The 19,624-nt window shown below is 44.2% G+C and overlaps 1 protein-coding gene across 1 annotated transcript in view; it reads right to left on the minus strand.

Annotated features, from left to right (window-relative positions):
* Nucleotides 1–19,624, minus strand: part of HKDC1 (hexokinase domain containing 1) — a 61,954-nt gene that overhangs the window by 33,468 nt on the left and 8,862 nt on the right. The window contains exons 3-7 of the mRNA XM_006888997.1: nt 13,270–13,418; nt 13,051–13,170; nt 8,400–8,495; nt 7,002–7,101; nt 1,374–1,557 (exon numbers count right to left, since the gene is read on the minus strand). Coding sequence (XP_006889059.1) covers nt 1,374–1,557; nt 7,002–7,101; nt 8,400–8,495; nt 13,051–13,170; nt 13,270–13,418 — 649 coding nt within the window. The remainder of the gene's footprint in view (nt 1–1,373; nt 1,558–7,001; nt 7,102–8,399; nt 8,496–13,050; nt 13,171–13,269; nt 13,419–19,624) is intronic.

The following is a 19,624-nucleotide window of genomic DNA, read 5'->3' on the forward strand; positions in this document are numbered from 1 at the left end:
AGTATATGAGTGGCATAAATGTTTAACTGAACAAAAGGTTGATGGTTTGACCACAGCCAGCAGTCCCTTGGAAGACACACAAGATGACCTGACTTGCTTCTATCTCCAAGGTCACAGCCTTGGCAATCCTGTGGGGCAGCTCTGTTCTGCACTCCTGGGATTGCTGTGACTCCCGACAGGCTCCATGACAAACCACAACATGTATGCCCAGCAAGAGAGTGAGTGAGGGGGAAGCGTTCATACTGGACCAAATGAAGGGAAGGAGTGAAGAGAAAATTCTGTTAAATTTTTTAAAATTTCTGTTATGTCTGAAATTATTTCAATATTAAAAATCATTTCTTTAAATGAGCTGTTATAATGTGTAAGAATACTGTGTAAGAAAGAAAGACAAAAGGATTTTCTGCCCACAGGAGGCTCAGAGCCCAGAAGATCCAAGACAGATATCAACATAACGATGCTACCAGGCGGCAGGTGCTGAAATGAGAGCTGACGCAGTTTCAGAGGCATCTTCCTCAGACTTGAAGATGGGTGGACGAGGCCCACCAGTTGCCCTGTGATTTAACCTCTGAGAAATTAGGTACCGATGCAAACTCAGAAGTGAGGTCTTCAGCTGAGTCCTACTTCCTCTGCTCTTTTCTGGTCAGATCGGAGACCCTTCCACCCTTATCTGAATGCTCTAGAGAACTCTGGTGGCCTAGTGGTAAGAAACTGCACTGCAATCCCAAAGAAATACAGTTCAAATCCCCCAGCTGTTTTTCAGGAAAAGATTGGGCAATCTCCTCCTGTGGGATTTACTGCCTCTGAAAACCCAGCGGAGGGTAAGCTATGAATCAGTTCCAATTCCACGGCACATAACAGCAATGAAACATCTGGACGCTCTAAGAAAGTGGGGTTGGGGAATGTAATTCATAGCCATGTCTCTGGGGCTCCATAAAGATTGATGGATAATTCCATCAATATTTAGAATTAGAGAATTAAAATTAGAGGTATGATCTATAGGAAATAACTCAATTTCCTTCCTTATCTGCCAAATGAAACTAAAATACAAGCCCTGGCTTATCAACTGACTGTGATGGATAACTCATGCACACTCACGAATTGTTGTCAGGCCATTTCAAAGCTGACCCTCCTGCAGGTTTTCAGAGGCAGTAAATTGCACATAGGAGACTGCCCACCTTTCTCCTGCGGAGCAGCTGGAGAGCTCAAATCACCTCTTTGGGTGTTAGCAGTGTAACTGCTCACCACCAGCCTCCAGAGCTCTCCAATGATTAACTAGTCACAAGCAAAAGGTCCCCAAGGTAAGGTAGTGAGGTACCTGAATGATTGGGTACTGCCCCGTGATAATGTCCAGATTAGAGCATGACAGCACTTACAGTTGCTTCCCTGGGTTGAGAGAGCCGAGGTCCAGCTCCCTGTCAAACTCCGTGCGGATGTCCTCCAAAGTCCCGTCGTCCCCGAAGGCCCCCCACTCTGTGTTGATGCACATCCTGCCCTCGTCGCCTTCCACCAGGTCAATGTTACTCATGTCCTCCATGTAACACGCGTTGGTGCCAGTGCCTGGGTAAGGAATCGAGAAGAATGTACAGAGAGGGAACAGCTCTGAGCTGGGCAAAGACATTGAGAACTCAGCTGACTTTAATTCCTCCTGAAAGGGCCATGAGGAGCTGAGGGTCTAGCTTTTGCTGAGGGAAGCAGCTTTGGCAAACCTAGGATTCATAGCAAAAACAAATCAGACCCGTACTTCTCAGGGTGCCAAAGGTTTGCCATTTCAACTGGAGCCAACCGTGAAGCAGTGTCTCAATTTAGAAGTGCTAACATACATTATACTTAGAGGTTTAAATTTTATATTCATCTCACTAACTGAAATCTTAACAAACATCAGCAACCAACAGGAAGAAAACAAATGCTTCAACTGTGCCATACTTTTATTTCACTGAATAAACTTGATCACTAAAAAGGGGGGTTTTTCTTCTTCTTCAAAAGATGCTGCATAAATGTGTAGGGATATTGCAGAGTAAGACATTGAATGGAAGAAATTGACAGATGCTGAGAATATAAGATTCAAATTTTCCTGGTTTTTCTAACATACTGACAATACATACCTAAAAGCATTGCAATACATTACTGCCTCTAATTCCACTCCTGCCTACCCCAGCCAGCACCTCCCTCCCTGCAGCTAGCCCTTGGTGTGATGGCTCAGGGTTCAATGGGCCCTGGTGGTGCAATGATTAAGCATGTGGCTTATCACCTAAAGGTTGGTGGTTCAAACTCAGGGAAAGATCTGGTGGTCAACTTCAATAAAGATTGCAAAGCTAGGACTTCCTGAGGTCTTAGAAGTCCACTCTAATGTAGAGAGTCACTAGCAATTGGAACTGACTCTATGGCAATGGGTACTGGCTCTAATGAATTTTTATAAATATGTTTATGTATTAATTCTATTATGTTTACATTATCTAACTTATTATTTGTTTTTACTGTAAAATAACATATTCTAGTCATGGCTGTCAAGTCAATTCTAACTCCTAGCTTCCTTCAATAGCTTTCAGAGTGTACATCTTTATGGAAGTCATCACTCCATTTTCCTCCCTTGGGGCAACTTGTGGATTTGAATCGCTGACGTTTTGGTTAGCTGCCTACCATGTTACTCACTACACTACCAGGGCTCCTTGTGTGCACATTGTTGTTAGGTGCTGTTAAGTCACTACCACTCTTAGGAATCTTATGAACAATAGATCTGAGCCTGGCCCTAACCTGTGCCATGCTCTCATGTTAGTATTGTTTCTTGTCCTTTCCATTTCAGTAAAGGACAAAACAGAAAAATCTGGGTTGAAATGTTAAAGTATGAAAAGAGCACTGTAGATATAATTGGAGGCCATGCAGTGAATTTGGAGAAGCACCCAAAATATCCCCATATGAGAAATACAGTGCAGTGTATAACGAGAAGTCAGAGGATGAAAAAGAATCAGCAGGGTTTTGGATAAGAACAAACACATTAGATGACAGAGTTTGCCATCTCAGGATACTGGAAGGTGAAATTAGATATACAAATGGAGCTGCCCGTGTTAGTTCCCATAAATGTCTGGTCACGTAAGTTCATTGAGTATTCAGAATTTTAAATCCAATTATAGCTTCAAGTAGTCAAAACATTTCAATAAAAACAGACAAAAAGTTTTTAATCAACCCAGAGAATATTAGGGAAATGATATTTCTTTAGTCTTCAAAACTCTTCTCCAAAATTGGTAGTAATTAGAAAAATGAATATTCTCTTTGATTCTATATTAGCAAGCACTGAATGGTATACAAAGAATTGGAAGGGAAAAATACATTCTTGAATTTGGGGAAGAAAATGATTCTCAGGTAATTCAGTTACACAACATTGCTGTAGTAGTTTTGGGCATATCAGCTACTCAGCTCAGTAGGAGAAAACTTTCTCAAGTTTGAAATTCATCTTAGAGATAACAGACTGTATGAATGAAATAATTTAGAGGACCTTCTTTTAATCAAGTATAATTGTGGTTATTACAATGATGTTTTTTAATGAGCTGTTTATTTGTGTATGAATTAAACCTATGTTGAATTAAACTTTCTTCCGCAAAGCTGAATTAAGCCTTCTTCCATGGAGCAGCTGGTGGATTTGAACTGTGTGTCTTCAGAATTGTAGCACAACTTCTTACCACTAGGCCACCAGAGCTGCAAGCCTATATTTGTAATAAAATTTACTTCATGTAATATTTTAGCAAAATATCAGCTTAGAACTAGGGCAAGTATTAAAATATTAAGAATTTCATTGTGCTTTGCCTTAAGCATTGATACGTTAGGTATTGACAGTACATTTTTTATTTCTTATACCCCTGAACAAATTCTCATCTGCTGGCTTAGTGGTAGGAAGTTGCACTGCCAACCTAAAAGCATGCTGTCGAAACCATCAGCTGCACAGGAGAAAGATGAGTAACCTCCTCCGTGTGATTGATTGCCTCTGAAAATCAGTTGAAGGGTCAGTTATGAGTCGGTTCCAACTTGACACGTAACAACTTACACATTAGTAGTGAAATGTTGCTTACATCAAAATTAAGTTTATTTTCAATGTATTCTATAGTACTGAATTGAGAGTTTCCTTTTTCAAAAACTTCCATTTATATAGTTAGGCACATTTCAATTACAATTCTATTTTTAAAGTAACTCCATGCTACAGTGAATTCTAGTTCATTTTTAATGTTAATTTTTACAAAATTAAATCTTTTCCAACATGGTTTTATTTGTATCAATTTTTTTAACAGGAAAATGTTGGAGTACTACAGTTTATCCAGCTATTGATAAAGCTGGCTAGAGCCACCAGAAACTCCCAATTACTTTTACATACACTGTCCCCCTTGTCTAGTCATGAGCAGAGTTAGGCAAGGTCTACAAGGATGCCCTGTATTCAAGATATTTTTAAAATGAAACATCACTGCTACTTTAGATTTCATTATAAGGAGTGCATAGAAAGAAATAGTTTGATATGGCTGCTTTCAAAACTAATTACAAAATCTTGGTATGAACAAAGCTGGAGTTAATAGAAAAGTGCAATATTATTTGCAACAAAGAATTCATTTGGTAGTCATATTTTATCAAATGACATTGCTCCAGGTTATCCATTTGCGGCATATAAATCTGAGGACAGAAAGTAAGAATAGAACCAAATGTAAAATGTTGGTGCACTGGGAATGATAACCAGCCTTGAACCTGACAAAGTATTTTTGTAAGAGGTAGATATCTGACCTTATAAAATCTATTAATGACCCATAGTAATTGTTTAAATCCTTTTCCTCAACCACTTAGTTTCCTCCCCCATTGCTACTAAGAATATTCTTTACACCTGACCTGCCAAAAACCCGTTACAAGTTTGCTGTTACGTTGTTACCTTTGACAGAGATAGGCTTAGCACATCAGAAAGCCATACTCCATTAATCCTAGAGAATTACTGAAAACGGGCATGAGAAATCTTGGAATAATGGAAATGATCTGGCATCATAGTGATGATTACAAAATGTACTAAAAATCACTGACTTGTACACTTAAAATGAGATTGTGTTTATACCTCACTGGAGCTATTTAAAAAGCCCACCTAGGGGAAAAAGAATTTAAGAACCAACCCATTTAGGTGTCTTGTCTGTACCAGTACTCTAGTCTGAAGATTTTAAATGCCAGCAAGAGAATGAAGAAATGTAGAAAAGCAGAATTTAATATGATAATGAAAAAACCAACCCAAAAACCAACCCCAACCCTTTTCTCAGAAAAGGGTGACATGTGGCACAGCACCCAGCGTGTGGGTCAGCAGACAAGAGTCACAAAGGCAGACACACTGGGCAGGATCTGGAGGCCAAGCTGGCAGCCCCACCCGACCACGTGGGGCTTGGAGGCAAGAAAGCAGTTGGAAGCCATCAGTGTTAAAGTGCTGGCCCTGAGCGAAAGACAGGCTGAGGAGGGCCCTGCTGAAATTTAAGAACAAGCAACTCAAAACTTCCCTCAATGGTGGTGAAGATGTGATATTCAAAGGTAACCAATAAATCAGATCGATGTGTCTTTATTGTACCTTAAACTGACTTCTCATGAACCACTCCTCCAGGAGAGCCCCACACTGCCCCTCCCTGGTCCAGGCACATATCACATTTCTCCCAGGCACCACAACAGCCTCTTAACTGGCCAAACTCCACCCCTCATGCACTCACCCAATAATCAGTTCTCCACACAACAGTTAAACCGGGGTTTTTTGTGTGTGTTTGGTTGGTTGGGTTTTGTTTTTGTTTTTGGGTTTTTTTTCACATTAATATAAAAGAAGAATATTTTAATATCTGTCCTGAAGTACAAATCTGTCAATGATAGGATAATATCCACACACACACAAGGAAGTGCTGTTAATACAGCTGTTATTTTTTTTAATAAACTTTTTTTTTAAATGCATATCCACTGTTCAACATCATTAGCCTTCAGGGAAATGCCACATCAAAACCACAAGATGACATTTTACCACCATTAGGATTGATAGTATAAAACAAACAAAAACCTGAAAATAGCTAGTGTTGGTAAGAAGGTGAAATAATTTTTCTTTTACTTTTCAAAAAGAAGCACGAACTGGGGGGAGGGGTGGGCATGGAGAAAAATGCAACAATGGATGTATGACATTCCAAAATCTCTTTAAACATTCATTAAAATTAATTTTAAAAACTAAAGAAGGGGAAAAAAGAAAAGAAAAGGGGGGGAAGAAGATAGGGAAACTGAAACCCTCATTCATTGCAGGTAAACTGATGCAGCCAGTGAGTACAATTAAAAAAGCAAATACTGTATTACAGATATTTTGCCACAATAATAATAATAATAGATTTTTAAAAGTATGCCCTATTTTGCTCTGCTCTAAATCCTCAGAGGAAAAGACAATGAAATTGCGGTGACTTATGTCCTCTGGCCTCTGCCATCTGCCCAGCCCCGTCTACTTTCTCTGACCTTTACTCCTTGTGGCTCAGTCTCTCGGGCCCCTAAAGTACCCCAAGTGCATCTCTGAAGCTGAGGATATATTTCCCTTCCCTTCCTCTGCTGCTGCACCTGAGGTTCCTGTGATTATGCCACTCCCCTGTAAAGGCCCTTCCTGGACACCCAGCCCACTCACCCTCTGTCACAAAGCCCTACTTTATGCTCTTTATCACACTCAAACACTTGACATCTATTTGTTTAGGTAGTTCATGTTCCCCAATGTCCTCCCCAGTAATGCTCAACAGGACAAGGACTTCTGAGTCCTAACACAGCTCCCGCGACACAGAGTACAGACATGACATGCGGCAAGCATTCAGCAAATACTTGGAGTAACGAACATAGGTTTTACATTTCCATCCTCACATGGAGCCATGTAGCAGCTTCTGAATAAGGTGCCAACCACACTTTTCACCATTTACTCATAGTTTGCTGAGACCAAGCCCCAAACAAGCCTTATGCCTCCAGCCTCCCAGAAACAAGTCAAACTGAGTTACCAACAATGACGCCAACTTCGCAGTAAGGATCATCGTAAGCACACGTCATCATGGTCCCCACTGTGTCGTTGACCAAGGCCAGGATATCCACATCCATGTCCTGCAAAAAAACACAAACACAAGTCCCAGGGGGCATCATTGGGTCAGGCTACAGGAAACAAAAGTAGCTGCAGGTACTGGTTAGCAAGAGTTAGATGCTCCTAGTGGGCCTGTTGAGCGGGAAGCAAGATCTTAGTCAAAGTGCCCTTTATGATCATGGCAGGGTTTGGGAGAGAGAAAAGCAGATGCCTCTGTGCAACGTAGATACGAGGGGCACCCTGCTAGGCCCTTCGCTTATTGTTTGGGGTACCCTGGGAAGAGAGAGAGGGAAGGATATTTAATCTGGGAGCAATGTTGTCTCCAGGAGAAAATGCCACAGTCTTAGCCTATATAGAGGCTTTTGCTTTTTCTTTTTCTTTTCTTGTTGTGTACTGTTGAATAGGATCAGACTGGCACAGGAGGAGATTTCCCCTCCTTCTCCTGCGGAGCATCTGGTGGATTTGAACCACATGTCTTTGGGATTGCAGCACAGCTTCTTGTCACTAGGCCACCAGAGCTCCCTATATAGAGGCATCTTAACTAGCAAGCTCAACCTCTGTCAAATTCAGCACCCTGGGACTTCGGTCCGGGTTTCCTGCTGCTCAGGTGAAGTAGTTTAAAGTAAACGAGAACTTCAGGTGTCATCAAGTTGACTATGACTCATAATGACCCTGTGGACACGAGAGCTGAGCCTTGCCCTATCCTGTGCTATTCTCATGACCTCTGATAAGCTCAAGTTCATTGTTACACTTGCTGGGGCAATCCACCTTGCTAAGGCTCTTCTCTTTCTCAAATGGAAATAGTAGGAGAGGATAACAGACTATAAATAAATATCATTCCTGATTCACATTCAGCCTCAAAAGTTACATACCAAAATGTTGCTCCAGCCAGCAGAGTTAACTGGAAATCTGGTTTTATATGCGTGTGTTTTTGGTTCTGTGAGGAATGTGTCTTGGTTTTGTAGTTAATTTAAGTATTTTTAAATATACTCAATGAAATGAGAATGGAACTGAGACTAGGAAGGGAGTGGTTTTTAAGGCCCTGAGGGAAGAGGTGGGGAGGGGGGCAAGGGGGACCTGAGGCAGCTGGGGGGCTTGGACTCCAGGGCCATCACTGAAAGGTCAACCAGTGACTGGAAGAACTCCCACACACCAAGATTCATCAGTGAGTCTCTCCAAGCTGGCCTCGCATCTCCTGTGCTGAGACCTGTCCTAAACTGAGTCCCCCCACACTCCCATTCCAGGGCAGGCACAGTGCAAACCCCACCAAGTGAAATGGGCCAGGACTGGGAGAGTGCCCCAGGCCAAGCTGAAGCCTCACCGGATGTTTCTTCATGGCTTTGGTCAGATGACTCACTACGTCTGTGGACTGAACTCCCCGAGCCTTAAACTTCTTGGTCCACGAAAGCAGGACTCCCTGTGGAAAGACGTCAGATCAAGACAAAATGGTGTGAATGCGAGTGCTGGCTGATGCTGTGTTGGCCCCAGTTCAGCAAAACAATGCAGGAGAATAAAACAACCACGCCGTCCCTATGACCTCACGTGAGCGTTTGATACCTCAACTGTTCCTAGGGTTGCCATTAGCTGATCTTTAGAAATAAACCACAAAGACTTTATTCCTAGTCAGTGTCAGTTTAAAAGTTTTGTTGACACCTCTTTAGCATCACTGACAGATGGCCGTTGTTACATGTGAGGTGCATTGGCTGGAAATCTAATCTAGGTATTTTGGATTGACTTCTATCTATCTAAAATACATGTTGTAAATTCTAACTTCTATGCCTATGATTAGGGAAATCTGGTGGTCTAATGGGTAAGAGCTGCACTGCCAACCCAAAGGCAAGCAGTTCAAATCCACCAGTTGCTCCTAGAGAGAAAGATGGACAACCTCCTCCCAAAAAATTTACTGCCTTTGGAAACCCACTGGGAGGTCAGCCTTGAGTTGGCCAGACTCTCAGGCAATGAGCTGACTTATGGCTATGGTTATAATTCCCTTTGGAAACCACTTATCTTGGTGTACAATGTGGTTTTAATTTCTTTCTTTTAAGAGATAAAGGACATTAAACAAGAGAAAGAAGCAGAGATGGGGGAAGAGTAATGCCAAGCCACATGAAGATGGTCCAGGAGAACAAACAGACGAGGACCTTCCTCCAGAGCCAGCAGGGAGTAAAAGGTCCCCTGGGCTGGTGCCCTGATTAGAACTTGTAGTCTTCTAAAATGTTAGAAGAGAAATGTGTTCATTAAAGACATCCACTTACGGTATCTCTGTTATTACAGCTCTAGATAATACAGCCTAGAAAACAAGTCTCCCACATGGAAGACTAGAATCTACCTCTGGGCCATGAATGCCCATGTGAATATTAGCTGTAGAAAGTTTATACTTAAGGCACACTCTTCCTTGGCCTTCTCCTCTCTAAATGAGTATTGCAATGATTTTAATATTTCTACAGAGGTATTTTCTAATAATGCCAATGTATCTGTTACTCTCATTGGAATAATTAGAAAGATTATACAGGGTAATTGTCTGTCAGATAAGCTGAGAATTCAAATTAAGACAGACTAGGAAGAAGGATTTGCCATCCACTTATGAAATAACAGGCCTTGAAAAAACCCTGCATACAATAGAGCACACTTAGAGTAGACAACAGATATGGAAACTGAGGCTGAGCCCACAAACATGGAAAGACAAAGGAAGGAAGAACAGCTATAAGCAGACACTAGTGATTGGAACGTGCAATGTGAGATGCATGAATGTCTCCATGGACAGCCGAAGGACATTATGCTTAGAAGGGTGGAGGGACAAGTCAGGACAGGAACACTCTGGATGAGATGGATTGACACGGTAACTAGGGCAGTGGGATTAGGAATGTCGGGATCAATGAGATTGGCTCAGGATAGGGCAGGGTTCAAGCTGTAGAACATAGGGTCACTACAAATTGCAGGTGACTCAATGGCACATAACAACAGCATACAGAATGACTGAAAGAGCAACTGCTGAAGAGTTAGGGCACTTACATCATTAAACATTGGGCAAGTCACTTAATGTCTCTGAGTATGTTTACTTGTCTGTAAAATGGAGCTAGCATCACTTTACCCCTCTCACAGGAACAAAAAATATCTTGTATATCAAACTCATTGCCATCAGAACTAATGCATAGCTGACCCTCCATCAGGTTTCTGAGGCTGAAAGATATTACTTCTCTTTCTCCCCGGAAGCTGCTAATGGATTTGAACTGCCAGAGAGATGTAACCTTTGGATTAGCTGCACAACTCCCTATAGACTATGCCACCAGAACTCCATCTGGTACATACTGTGCTCATAGAATGAATGGTCTGTCACACTGATAAGACAGGATTAACATCGTATTACCTTGTAGGAATTGCTTGGAAACCTAATTTCAGTTTAGAAAAGTGATTCTCAATTTGTATTATCAATCATTTGCCTATGAATGGTGTTTCCCAAGAGTTTTATGTCTTTAAAAAAATTTATTTTTGTATATTATCTTTGTGTGTGTACTATCAAATCAGATCTGACTGGTACAGGAGGAGATTGTCCCTCCTTCTCCAGCAGAGCATCTGGTGGATTCAAACCACACACCTCTGGGATTGCAGTGCAGCTTCTTGCCACTAGGCCACCAGAGCTCGCTGAGTTTTATGTCTTAAATAATAAATAATCATAAAATTTTTCAGACTGGATGAGAATTTTATAGGTAAGAGACTTGCCCAAGGCCACACCACCATAAGTGGCTTAGCCCTGCCATACAAACTCCCAGCTGCATTTCCTTCAATAACCCCCTCCATTTGTGGGTAAGGACGCCAAGGTTCAGAGAAGCAGCCACTTACTCCAGCATGAAGGACGTGGAGTCAACCATGACTCACAGTGATTCTACTTCCGCAGCATCCTCACAATCTCTGCCAGGCTCTAGCCCACAGTGACAGTCAATCCACCTTGTCCAGGGTCTTCCTCTCTTGCTATGACCCTCTACCCTTCCAAGCACGGTGTCCTTGTCCAAGGACTGACCCCTCCTGACAACAGGCCCAATGTATGTGAGACCTTCCTTGCCTCTGAGGAGAACCCTGGTCAGACTTCCTCCAAGGCGGACTTGATTTTTCTTTTGACCATCCGTCAGATATCCAGTACTCTTCACCAACACCACTGCTCAAAAAGTATCAATTCTTCAGTCTTCCTTACTCACTGTCCATCTTTCAGATAGTAACTGAAAATATCGTGGGTTGAATCGGGAATACTTTTGGTTTTAAACTCACACCCTTGCTCTTCAGCACTTTGGAGAAAAGTCCTTGACAGCAGATTTTCCCAACGCAACACTTGATTTCTTGACTTTTCCTTCTTGGATGTTGACTATGGATCCAAGTAAAATGAAGTCATTAACAACTTCCCTTTTTTTCTAAGTCTATCATGATAGCAGGGAGCTCTGGTGGCCTAGCGGCAAGAAGCTGCATTACAGTCCCAAAGGCGTGCAGTTTGAGGCCAGCACCTGCTCTGCAGGAGAAGAATGGGCAATCTTCTCCCATTCAATTAACAGCCTCTGAAAACCCACTGGGGGGTCAGCTTTGGGTCGGTTCCAACTCCACAGTACACAACAACAACATCATGCTTGATACTGCCTATGGGCCCAGGGTGAGGGGTTTTGTTTTCCTAATGTTGTGATGCAACCCCTATTGAAGGCTATAGTCTTTGATCTTCTTTGGTAAGTATTTTGAGACTTCATTTTCTATAACCAAGGCTGTGTCATCTACATAATGAAAACTGTGGAGCATAGAGACCAGCTAACACACAAGTCTGAGTCACACCATCCACCAGGTCTAGAGTTTTCTAGTTCATTTTTAACACAGCGCCACCCTGTGGCTGCTCTCCTTAACTTCAGTCTTTATATCTTCCCCTGATGGGCATGAGTTGAGTCAGCTGTTTCTCCTATTAACGAGTCACCCCTCAGCCCCATGAAAGGATGACAGGGTCAAAATGGGACCTCTATGGGGGTAGCTTCACAGCCATGATTTGACTGTCATCTGTATGACATAACAGTCTGTGCTGTTAGGAGATCAGGAGTCTCCACCCTAGACAGATGTGTGCTGGGGACTTGACTCTTGGCCATAACCTTTAGTTCTAGAAAGTTCCTTGTCCTTTTCCATGCTCCCTTACTTGTTATCCAGGATTTATGTAAGACCGAGTTAACTTTCACTGTTTACAAATTGTGAGGCTAAGGGGCACAGAGATGAATTACCTGATTCCTACGCCTGGCAATGGGACAACTGGGATTGTACGTTCCAGGTGCTTTGTCAGATCAGGGAGCTCTGGTTACCTGGTGGGTAAGATGTTATGCTGCCAACTCAAAGGCAAGTGGTTCAAATCCACTAGCTTCTTCAAAGGAGAAAGATGGGCAATTTCCTACTGTGCGATTTACAGCCTCTGATGGTCAGCTATGAATCGGTTCCAACTCGGTGGCAATGAGTTTACGTTTGCTAGCATCTCAGCAGCAGCATTTCACTCCAACAACCCCAGCTCAGGCCTCTCCTAAGGATTTCCTGGGAAGGGGAGATGGCCCAGCCCTCAGCTCTAGTCACCCATCTCAATGGCCCATATCACCTAGCAGCACCCATATCACTGGGAACTCACTAAAACAGCAAATTTAGGGCCCCTTCCCAGACCTGCTGATATAAAAACTCAAGCAGGGCCAGAGTTCCTAGACTTAATCCCCAGAGAGGATTCCCAGTGACACTGAGATATGAGAATCACTGAGCTATATGCTCCACTGAGCAGTGCCAATATTAGGTCTAAAACCAAGGCATTTCCACCTCATCTTTTTTTTTTTTTAAGACAGAAACGTCTGCTGGAGGCCCTGGATCGCTCCCTCCTCCGGTTACACACTCCTCCTTCACAAGCCCACCTCCCTCAAACCTAGACCTCAAATCCTCCAAGGTTCCCCCACCTCACTCCCACCCTTCCACCAGCCTACCTCTTCCAATTTATTCTGCTTGCAGGGAAATGAAAAAGTTAGGCCAAGGGGCAATTTCTTATGCTTCAAATCTTTAGTCTTCATGAAATCAGCCAGACAGTCAGCTACGTATTCAAACAGCTGCAGAGAAGAGAAAGCAAAGGGCAACAGGATGAGGTGTGAATCGTCATCAGCATGATGTCAAGTCCTCCCCACGTCCACTGGAGCTGTCTGCTGTACCTCAGTGCCATTCCCTCTGATAATTTCGTTGGGCGTTGGGTAGAACTGACTCTCCATCTGGACATTTCGCTTTCCCTCTTGAGAAACTTGCACCTTCAGTACTCGAAACTTGGATCCTCCAAGATCCAGGGAAAGAAATTCTCCATTTTCTATTGGGACAGGGGAAAGACTATTAATAGAGGGTTTATTATATGACGAGTTTTACATTAGCAGTTAGACAGTAAGTAGATTCTGAGTCACATCAAAGCACATGTTTTCTCCATCAGGTCTTCAATTCTCTGGAAGGAAATCACCTTCTGAAGAGGCACCTCTGCGTAAATCCACACCCCCAACTTTTTGGTTAGTACATTAACTGTTTGACATATTAGTATGTGTAATTAAACCTTGCAACTGCCCTATGAGCTTGGAGTCATTACCTTAGTCACTTAGGCTCAAGGAGTCAAAGGGGAATGATTTTTATCCAAGCATGTGTGGTAAGGGATAGGAATAGGGTATGAACCCATCTCTGATCTACAGCTTTAGTCTTTCCCAACAAACCATGCTGTGGGGGACAAGAGCATGCATTTAGAGAAGACAGATGTGGACCCAGTTCATGAAGTGGTATTAGAAACAGATCTTGAGGGTGAGGTAGATTCTATCACACAGGGCAGAGAAAAGAGCCTCTCCCAGTGCGGATAAAAACATGGAAGAGGAAACAGAAGAGTGTGCAAGGGGTCTGCAATCCCATTCCTGATTCAGCCTGATGAGAGAAGAGATGGGGCCAAATAATGACCTCAAGATGCCAAGGAAAGGACACAAAAGAATGGAGGTGTTTGAATGTCTGTGTTGAAAAACACGGACTGTACCTGTAGACTTCTTGTTGTTGTTGTTAGAAGCCATCAAGTCAGAGACCCTGTGAACAGAGGATCTGAGCCCGTCCTATCCTATGCCTTCCTCACACTTCCTGACACATTAGACCCACTGCAGCAGTCTCCGTGTCAATTCACTTGGTTGAGGGACCTTCTCTCCTTTGCCAACACTCCACTCTTCTCAGCATCATGTCCTTCTCCAAGGAATAGCCTCTCCATATTTCACATACCTGAAATATGTGAGGTGAAGCCTCATGATTCTTGCCCCCAAAGAACACTCTGGCTGCACCCTCTCCAGGACATATCTGTTTGCTCTTTTGACCATCCATGTGATGTTCCATGCTCTTCTCCAACACCACAGCTCAAAGGCATCACTTCTTCTTCTGTCATCCTTATTCATTGTTCAGCTTTCAGATGCATAGCAAGTGATTGTAAAGAGCATGGCCTGAATCAGACACACCTTAGTCCTCAGACTAACATCATTACTCCTCAATAACTTGGAAAGGTCCCTAACTGCAGACTTTCCAGAGAATTATAGACTACCAGAGAACAAATGAGAGACAACTCAGAAATATCTTTTGAAGTGGAAGCCTCAAGGGTCTGTTGTGGTGTTGTAGTTGCTGAATATGACAGTAAAGGATTAATACGTTAGGTAAAAAAGTTTGGCTTTGCATTAGTTTTAGCCACATTCCAAGCAGAAGTTCTTCCTCACTTGGCTTTATAGTTTATAGACAAATAGTAATATTAGTCTTTATTTGTTTGCCCTGAGATAAAACAACGAGGAGCCCCTTGTAAAATGCAGGAGGGAGCCAGCCATGTTTGGGACAACTGTGAGAACTGGTCAGCAAGACTGAGACATGGCCATCAGTTAGACTAACACGGGAACAGCTACAGGACACCACCACCATCTACCCACCACAGGAGAACAAAATTATCCCCACAGGGGCAACCTAGGTCCTTTCCTTACAAAAACCTCCCCTTGGCTCCAGACAGAGAAGATTAGGGAGACTCATACCCACTTCCTATACACCAGTATATAATAAAACTCCTGTTTCTCACCCCACACCTGCCTCTGAGACTGGCTTCCCAGGATATATGGCAGACACGCAGCTTGAAGGCAACACATTCTGGTGGCCTGTATGGGGACGAGGCTGTATGGTGCCCTGTGGAGGAAACTCAACCCTGTGAAGACAGTTCTCATGGTGGTGCAGGATGCCATTCATCTCGGGAGTTGTGTCACAGAGCTGAGTTCACAGCACCACCAGTCCCAGTCACCCGGTTGGAGGAAGGAAGCAAGACGAACAGCAGCTTCCAGGCTGAGTTCTCAACTCCTCTCTCTGGTGTGTACAGGACTGGGACAGACAGGGTGGATCGAGTAATGAACCAGTGCCAATGCCCTTGGCTTCTGGGGGCAATTAGTGCATGTAAATGACTGATCCCCAGGGCAGGAATGCACAGGAGGGGCTCTTGGGGGAATTCTGAGAAGGTAAATAGATGGGGGGAGGTGAGAGAGAGCAGGGTGAAGAGACTCAATACCCTGAGGTATTTGGAGAAGGAGGATTCAATAAAAGAACTTTTCCTTTCCAAAATTTGTCTAAAATGGATCAGAACCAATCAGAACAGCATGAGTGAGGTGTTGGCTTCCTCATGGTTTATCAGGGGCTGAGTGTCCACCAGCAACACTTTAATATTGTCTCTTTAGGACCCAGAAAACATACAAAGTTTTACCAATAGTTTTGGCAGGAAGATACAACTCCACCAAGTCTGGTCAGGGGGATATGCCAAACAAGGGGACCATGAGAATGAGATGAAAAATGGAGCATTAGGCTATATTATAATGCAACTGGGCTTGTTTTGCAGGAAAGCTCAAAAGCGGACAAAGTTCCATCTTCTCAGGCTTTCATGTTACTCTGTCAGACTCAAGAACTCCCAGAAAGGTTTTCTTTGAGGGGAAAATGAACTTGGAGGTATTTTGGGAGTCTTCTGCAATAGACCCTGGATAGCTGACTCGGGCTGCTGCTGGGCTCCCTGCTCCACACACGTGGGAGGGGTGGCAGGATCTTAGAGTTCAAAGCAAGGAGCTGAAGCCGGAGCCCTTGCAGTGTTCCTAGACAGACTCAAGCTCGCCCACCCGACCTGGTGAGACAGCAGGGTGCAGAAGGGTGAAATACTGACTCGGTCAGGTGTGAATGTATGAACGAACCCCTCAGACACTCCACAGCACAAGACTCAGCAAGGTGCCACAGGAACCCGGGTCAGACGCTACCCACTTAAAGAAGTCCTCACGTAGCAGACACTACCCACTTGAAGTCCTCACGTAGCAGTTACACAGCTAACCTGGAGGCTGGCATCTCGGCTCTGAGAGAAAAAGGTGGACAGTCTCCACTGCAATCTACAACCTTGGAAACCCAACGCAGGGCTGCTGAGAGTCAGAATATGACAAATGCCTGTTGTGCCCGTGTACCAGGCGACCACCAGAACGTGATGTGATCAACCACTTGTAAAGGCAGCTGGAGGCCTTAGATTCAGATGATGGCTTCTCTGCTGTGATCCGTTGGTTTCTCCCCTGGTCTCCTCTAGCTGGCAGGTCTTTTCCAGGGTAAAGGGTTGTTCGGCTGTGTTTACCTATATTGCTGTTGTGGTCAGCACCTCCAGTGACAGCAATGTTGCTTGTTCCTACCTCCTTTATTGTGATGCCTCCCTTTCAGACCCTCAGAGACCATGGAAGGACACGTCAGAATATAAGAGCCAGCTTCAGGAGGTGGATCATAAGGGAACACGCTTTACGAGGTACAATACAGTCATGCTCCTGGTTGCTACAAGCTCACTTCTGCCTGCTAGGTCACTATCATGCAAATATTTACGAGGGTGCCCTTGAAGGTCCAGGGTCCTAGCGACAGACAGGCCACCTTTTTAAAATTTTTTTTTCTTGTTGTGTACCATTAAGTCTGTTCTAACTTACATGACAGGAGATTGCCCCTCCTCCAGTAGAGTGTCTGGTGGATTCAAACCACACACCTGCAGGATTGCAGCACAGTTGCTTGCCAGTAGGCCACCGGAGCTCCCTTCACCTTTCTTTACATTCATTGCCACTGAGTTAGAATCAGCTCATAGCTATAGGTCCAGTAGGTTTCTGAGGCTGCAAATCACACGGGAAAGGATTGTCCATCTTTCTCCCGTGGAGCCACTGGTGGATTAAACTCAGAGGAAAGGCTGTCCCTTGGGTTAGCGGCTCATCTTCCTACAGGCTATGCCACCACAGCTCCGTTACTGAAGTTAGAAAGTTTCTGACCCCCTCTCAGGGGCACGGGGAGACTCAGGTCCAGCCCTGACACCGCCCAGCGCACCACCAAAGAAAACTACAGTGTTCCTTGTGAAGCTGCTGGAGGCATTGTGTCTAAATGCCTAATGCTCAAGTTAGCCTGATAGCTAACTTTACAATCATGGCTTGAAAGTGGAAGCCCAATGGGAGGCTAACACCATGAACGTCGAATCTTTGCTATAGCTGAGCCCACTGGTCCCCCGCTGAGGGAGGCCTCTGCCCCCTGTTTCAAAACTACAAGGCCCGGTTTTATCTCCCCAAATCTCCACCAGACCATCTCCCCTAAGTCAGAGAAATGGGTTTCTTTTTTTCTTAGACCTCTCAGCACTCCTTTTAAGCAGGAAGGAGGCAGAAAGGGTCAACATCTTGTTTCTCAAGATGGAGAAGCCTAACAAAAGGCAGGCATTGCACCAACCAAGGGTAATAATAAAGGATTAACAACGTTCACGTTTTTCTCCTTAAGGAAAAAGCAAACCAAAAAAAACCCCAAAACAAGAAGTTTTTCTTTGTAGTCAGTCTTAGCCTCCTTCCAAGTTGACTGCCTTGCTTGCTTGACTTTATTTTTTGTGGTTTATAGTTAAAAGTCAATAGCCATATTGATCTTTACTTGTTTGCCAGAAGATAGAACCATGACGCCCATGTGGTCCACAGAGAAGGGAGGCAGCCATCTTCGGAGACTGAGAACTGGACATGACCATGACCTAGATTACCAAGGACACAGCTACACCCAGCACACAACCACCGTTTAGACCAGCATGGAGAAACCAAGACACAATCTGTGTCCTTTCCCTCCCCTTGGCCTTCTGACGGTGGGCAGACGTAAGATGCTCTTATATGTTGCTGCTGTTGTTGTTATGAGCCCTCTTGCTTCTCGCCCTACATTTGTCCCTGAGAAGGGTTTGCAGGCATTTTAGTAAGTTTAATAGAGTCTATTTCAATTAAAAATGACCCCATGCGACAGGGTTTTCTAGGTTGTGGTTTTTATGAGCAAACCACCAGGATTTCTCCCACAGAGCTGCTGGGTAAGGTGAGGTTACCAAATATTTGGTAGCTGTCATGTGCTAATTACTCTAGCAGGGCCCCTTCTCAGGGATTGTTGTTGTACCACAGAGTCGGAAATGACCCAGAGATGACCCTCCAGTATGTTTTCTGAGCCCATCTTTCTCTTGTGAAGCAGTTGGTGGCCTTGAACCATGTGCTTTTGGGATTGCAGCACAGCTTCTTGCCAATAGGCCACCAGAAATCCCTTCTCAGAGATTAGGGGAATTTTTGTTTGTTAGATCACAAAAGCTCTGAAGGGGCCAGTTTTAGAGATGTCAAAGCACCTCTCCCATGTAACCTCATTTGATCCTACCACCTCTGCAAGGTAAGGGGATGAGCTGCGCGCACCCCTGTGCTGATGATGGAAGGAGGGACCCCATGGCTTGCCAAGATCAAGAATCTCGTGGAGCAAAAGTGCTGGTGAGGTTTCTTGTGCACTCTGAGGAGACAAGGAAGAAAGGTGGGTTGTCTCCAGGCTTGAGGAGGAGCAAGTTTCAAAACCTTTGTCAGTTTTGCTTTCACAGCTTCTGGAAACAGCCAAGGCATGCAAGGCACGTCCCCTTCCTGCAGGCTCCAGACTATCAAAGGCCAGTTTCCCCTATCTCCTGGGGACGTGCCTTCTCCATATCTGGATAAGGACACAGCACCGGAAGCCAGGTGGACTTAGCCCTCATGCCCCCATCTCTCCCCCTACATACACACACACACCCTGTGAGTCAGGGAACAGACTTTAACTCAGCTGCTTCCTCAGAATCGCCCTAGATAACCCATTAAGGACCACAGCCCCCTAAACACACTACTAGTGAACAAAGTCAGGAATCGAGCTGAGGTTTCAAACTACCTGTCTCCAAAGTGAGGTTCCTCCAGGGTCATGCTCTGCCCACTCCTGACTCACACAGGGGAGGAGCAAAGCCTTTCTCATCACATTTCCTAGGACCCGTCAACCAGTGTGGAACCAGGCCACCTTTGACTCATTGTCCTAGAGCCCAGATTCTAATCAAGTTAAGGTCCTCCAAAAGTTCTCCAGATTTTAATCCCTACTCCCGCAAGAGTCCCAGGTCTTCTTCTAGAGCTTGACTTGACCCTGGGACTATATATTGAGGAAGATTTGGGGTCTACAGTGCTTTCCTCTGGCCTGGGGTTT

This window comes from Elephantulus edwardii, unplaced genomic scaffold (genome assembly GCF_000299155.1).
Source record: "Elephantulus edwardii isolate Elephantulus edwardi_28Jun2011 unplaced genomic scaffold, EleEdw1.0 scaffold00074, whole genome shotgun sequence".
NCBI lineage: Eukaryota > Metazoa > Chordata > Mammalia > Macroscelidea > Macroscelididae > Elephantulus > Elephantulus edwardii.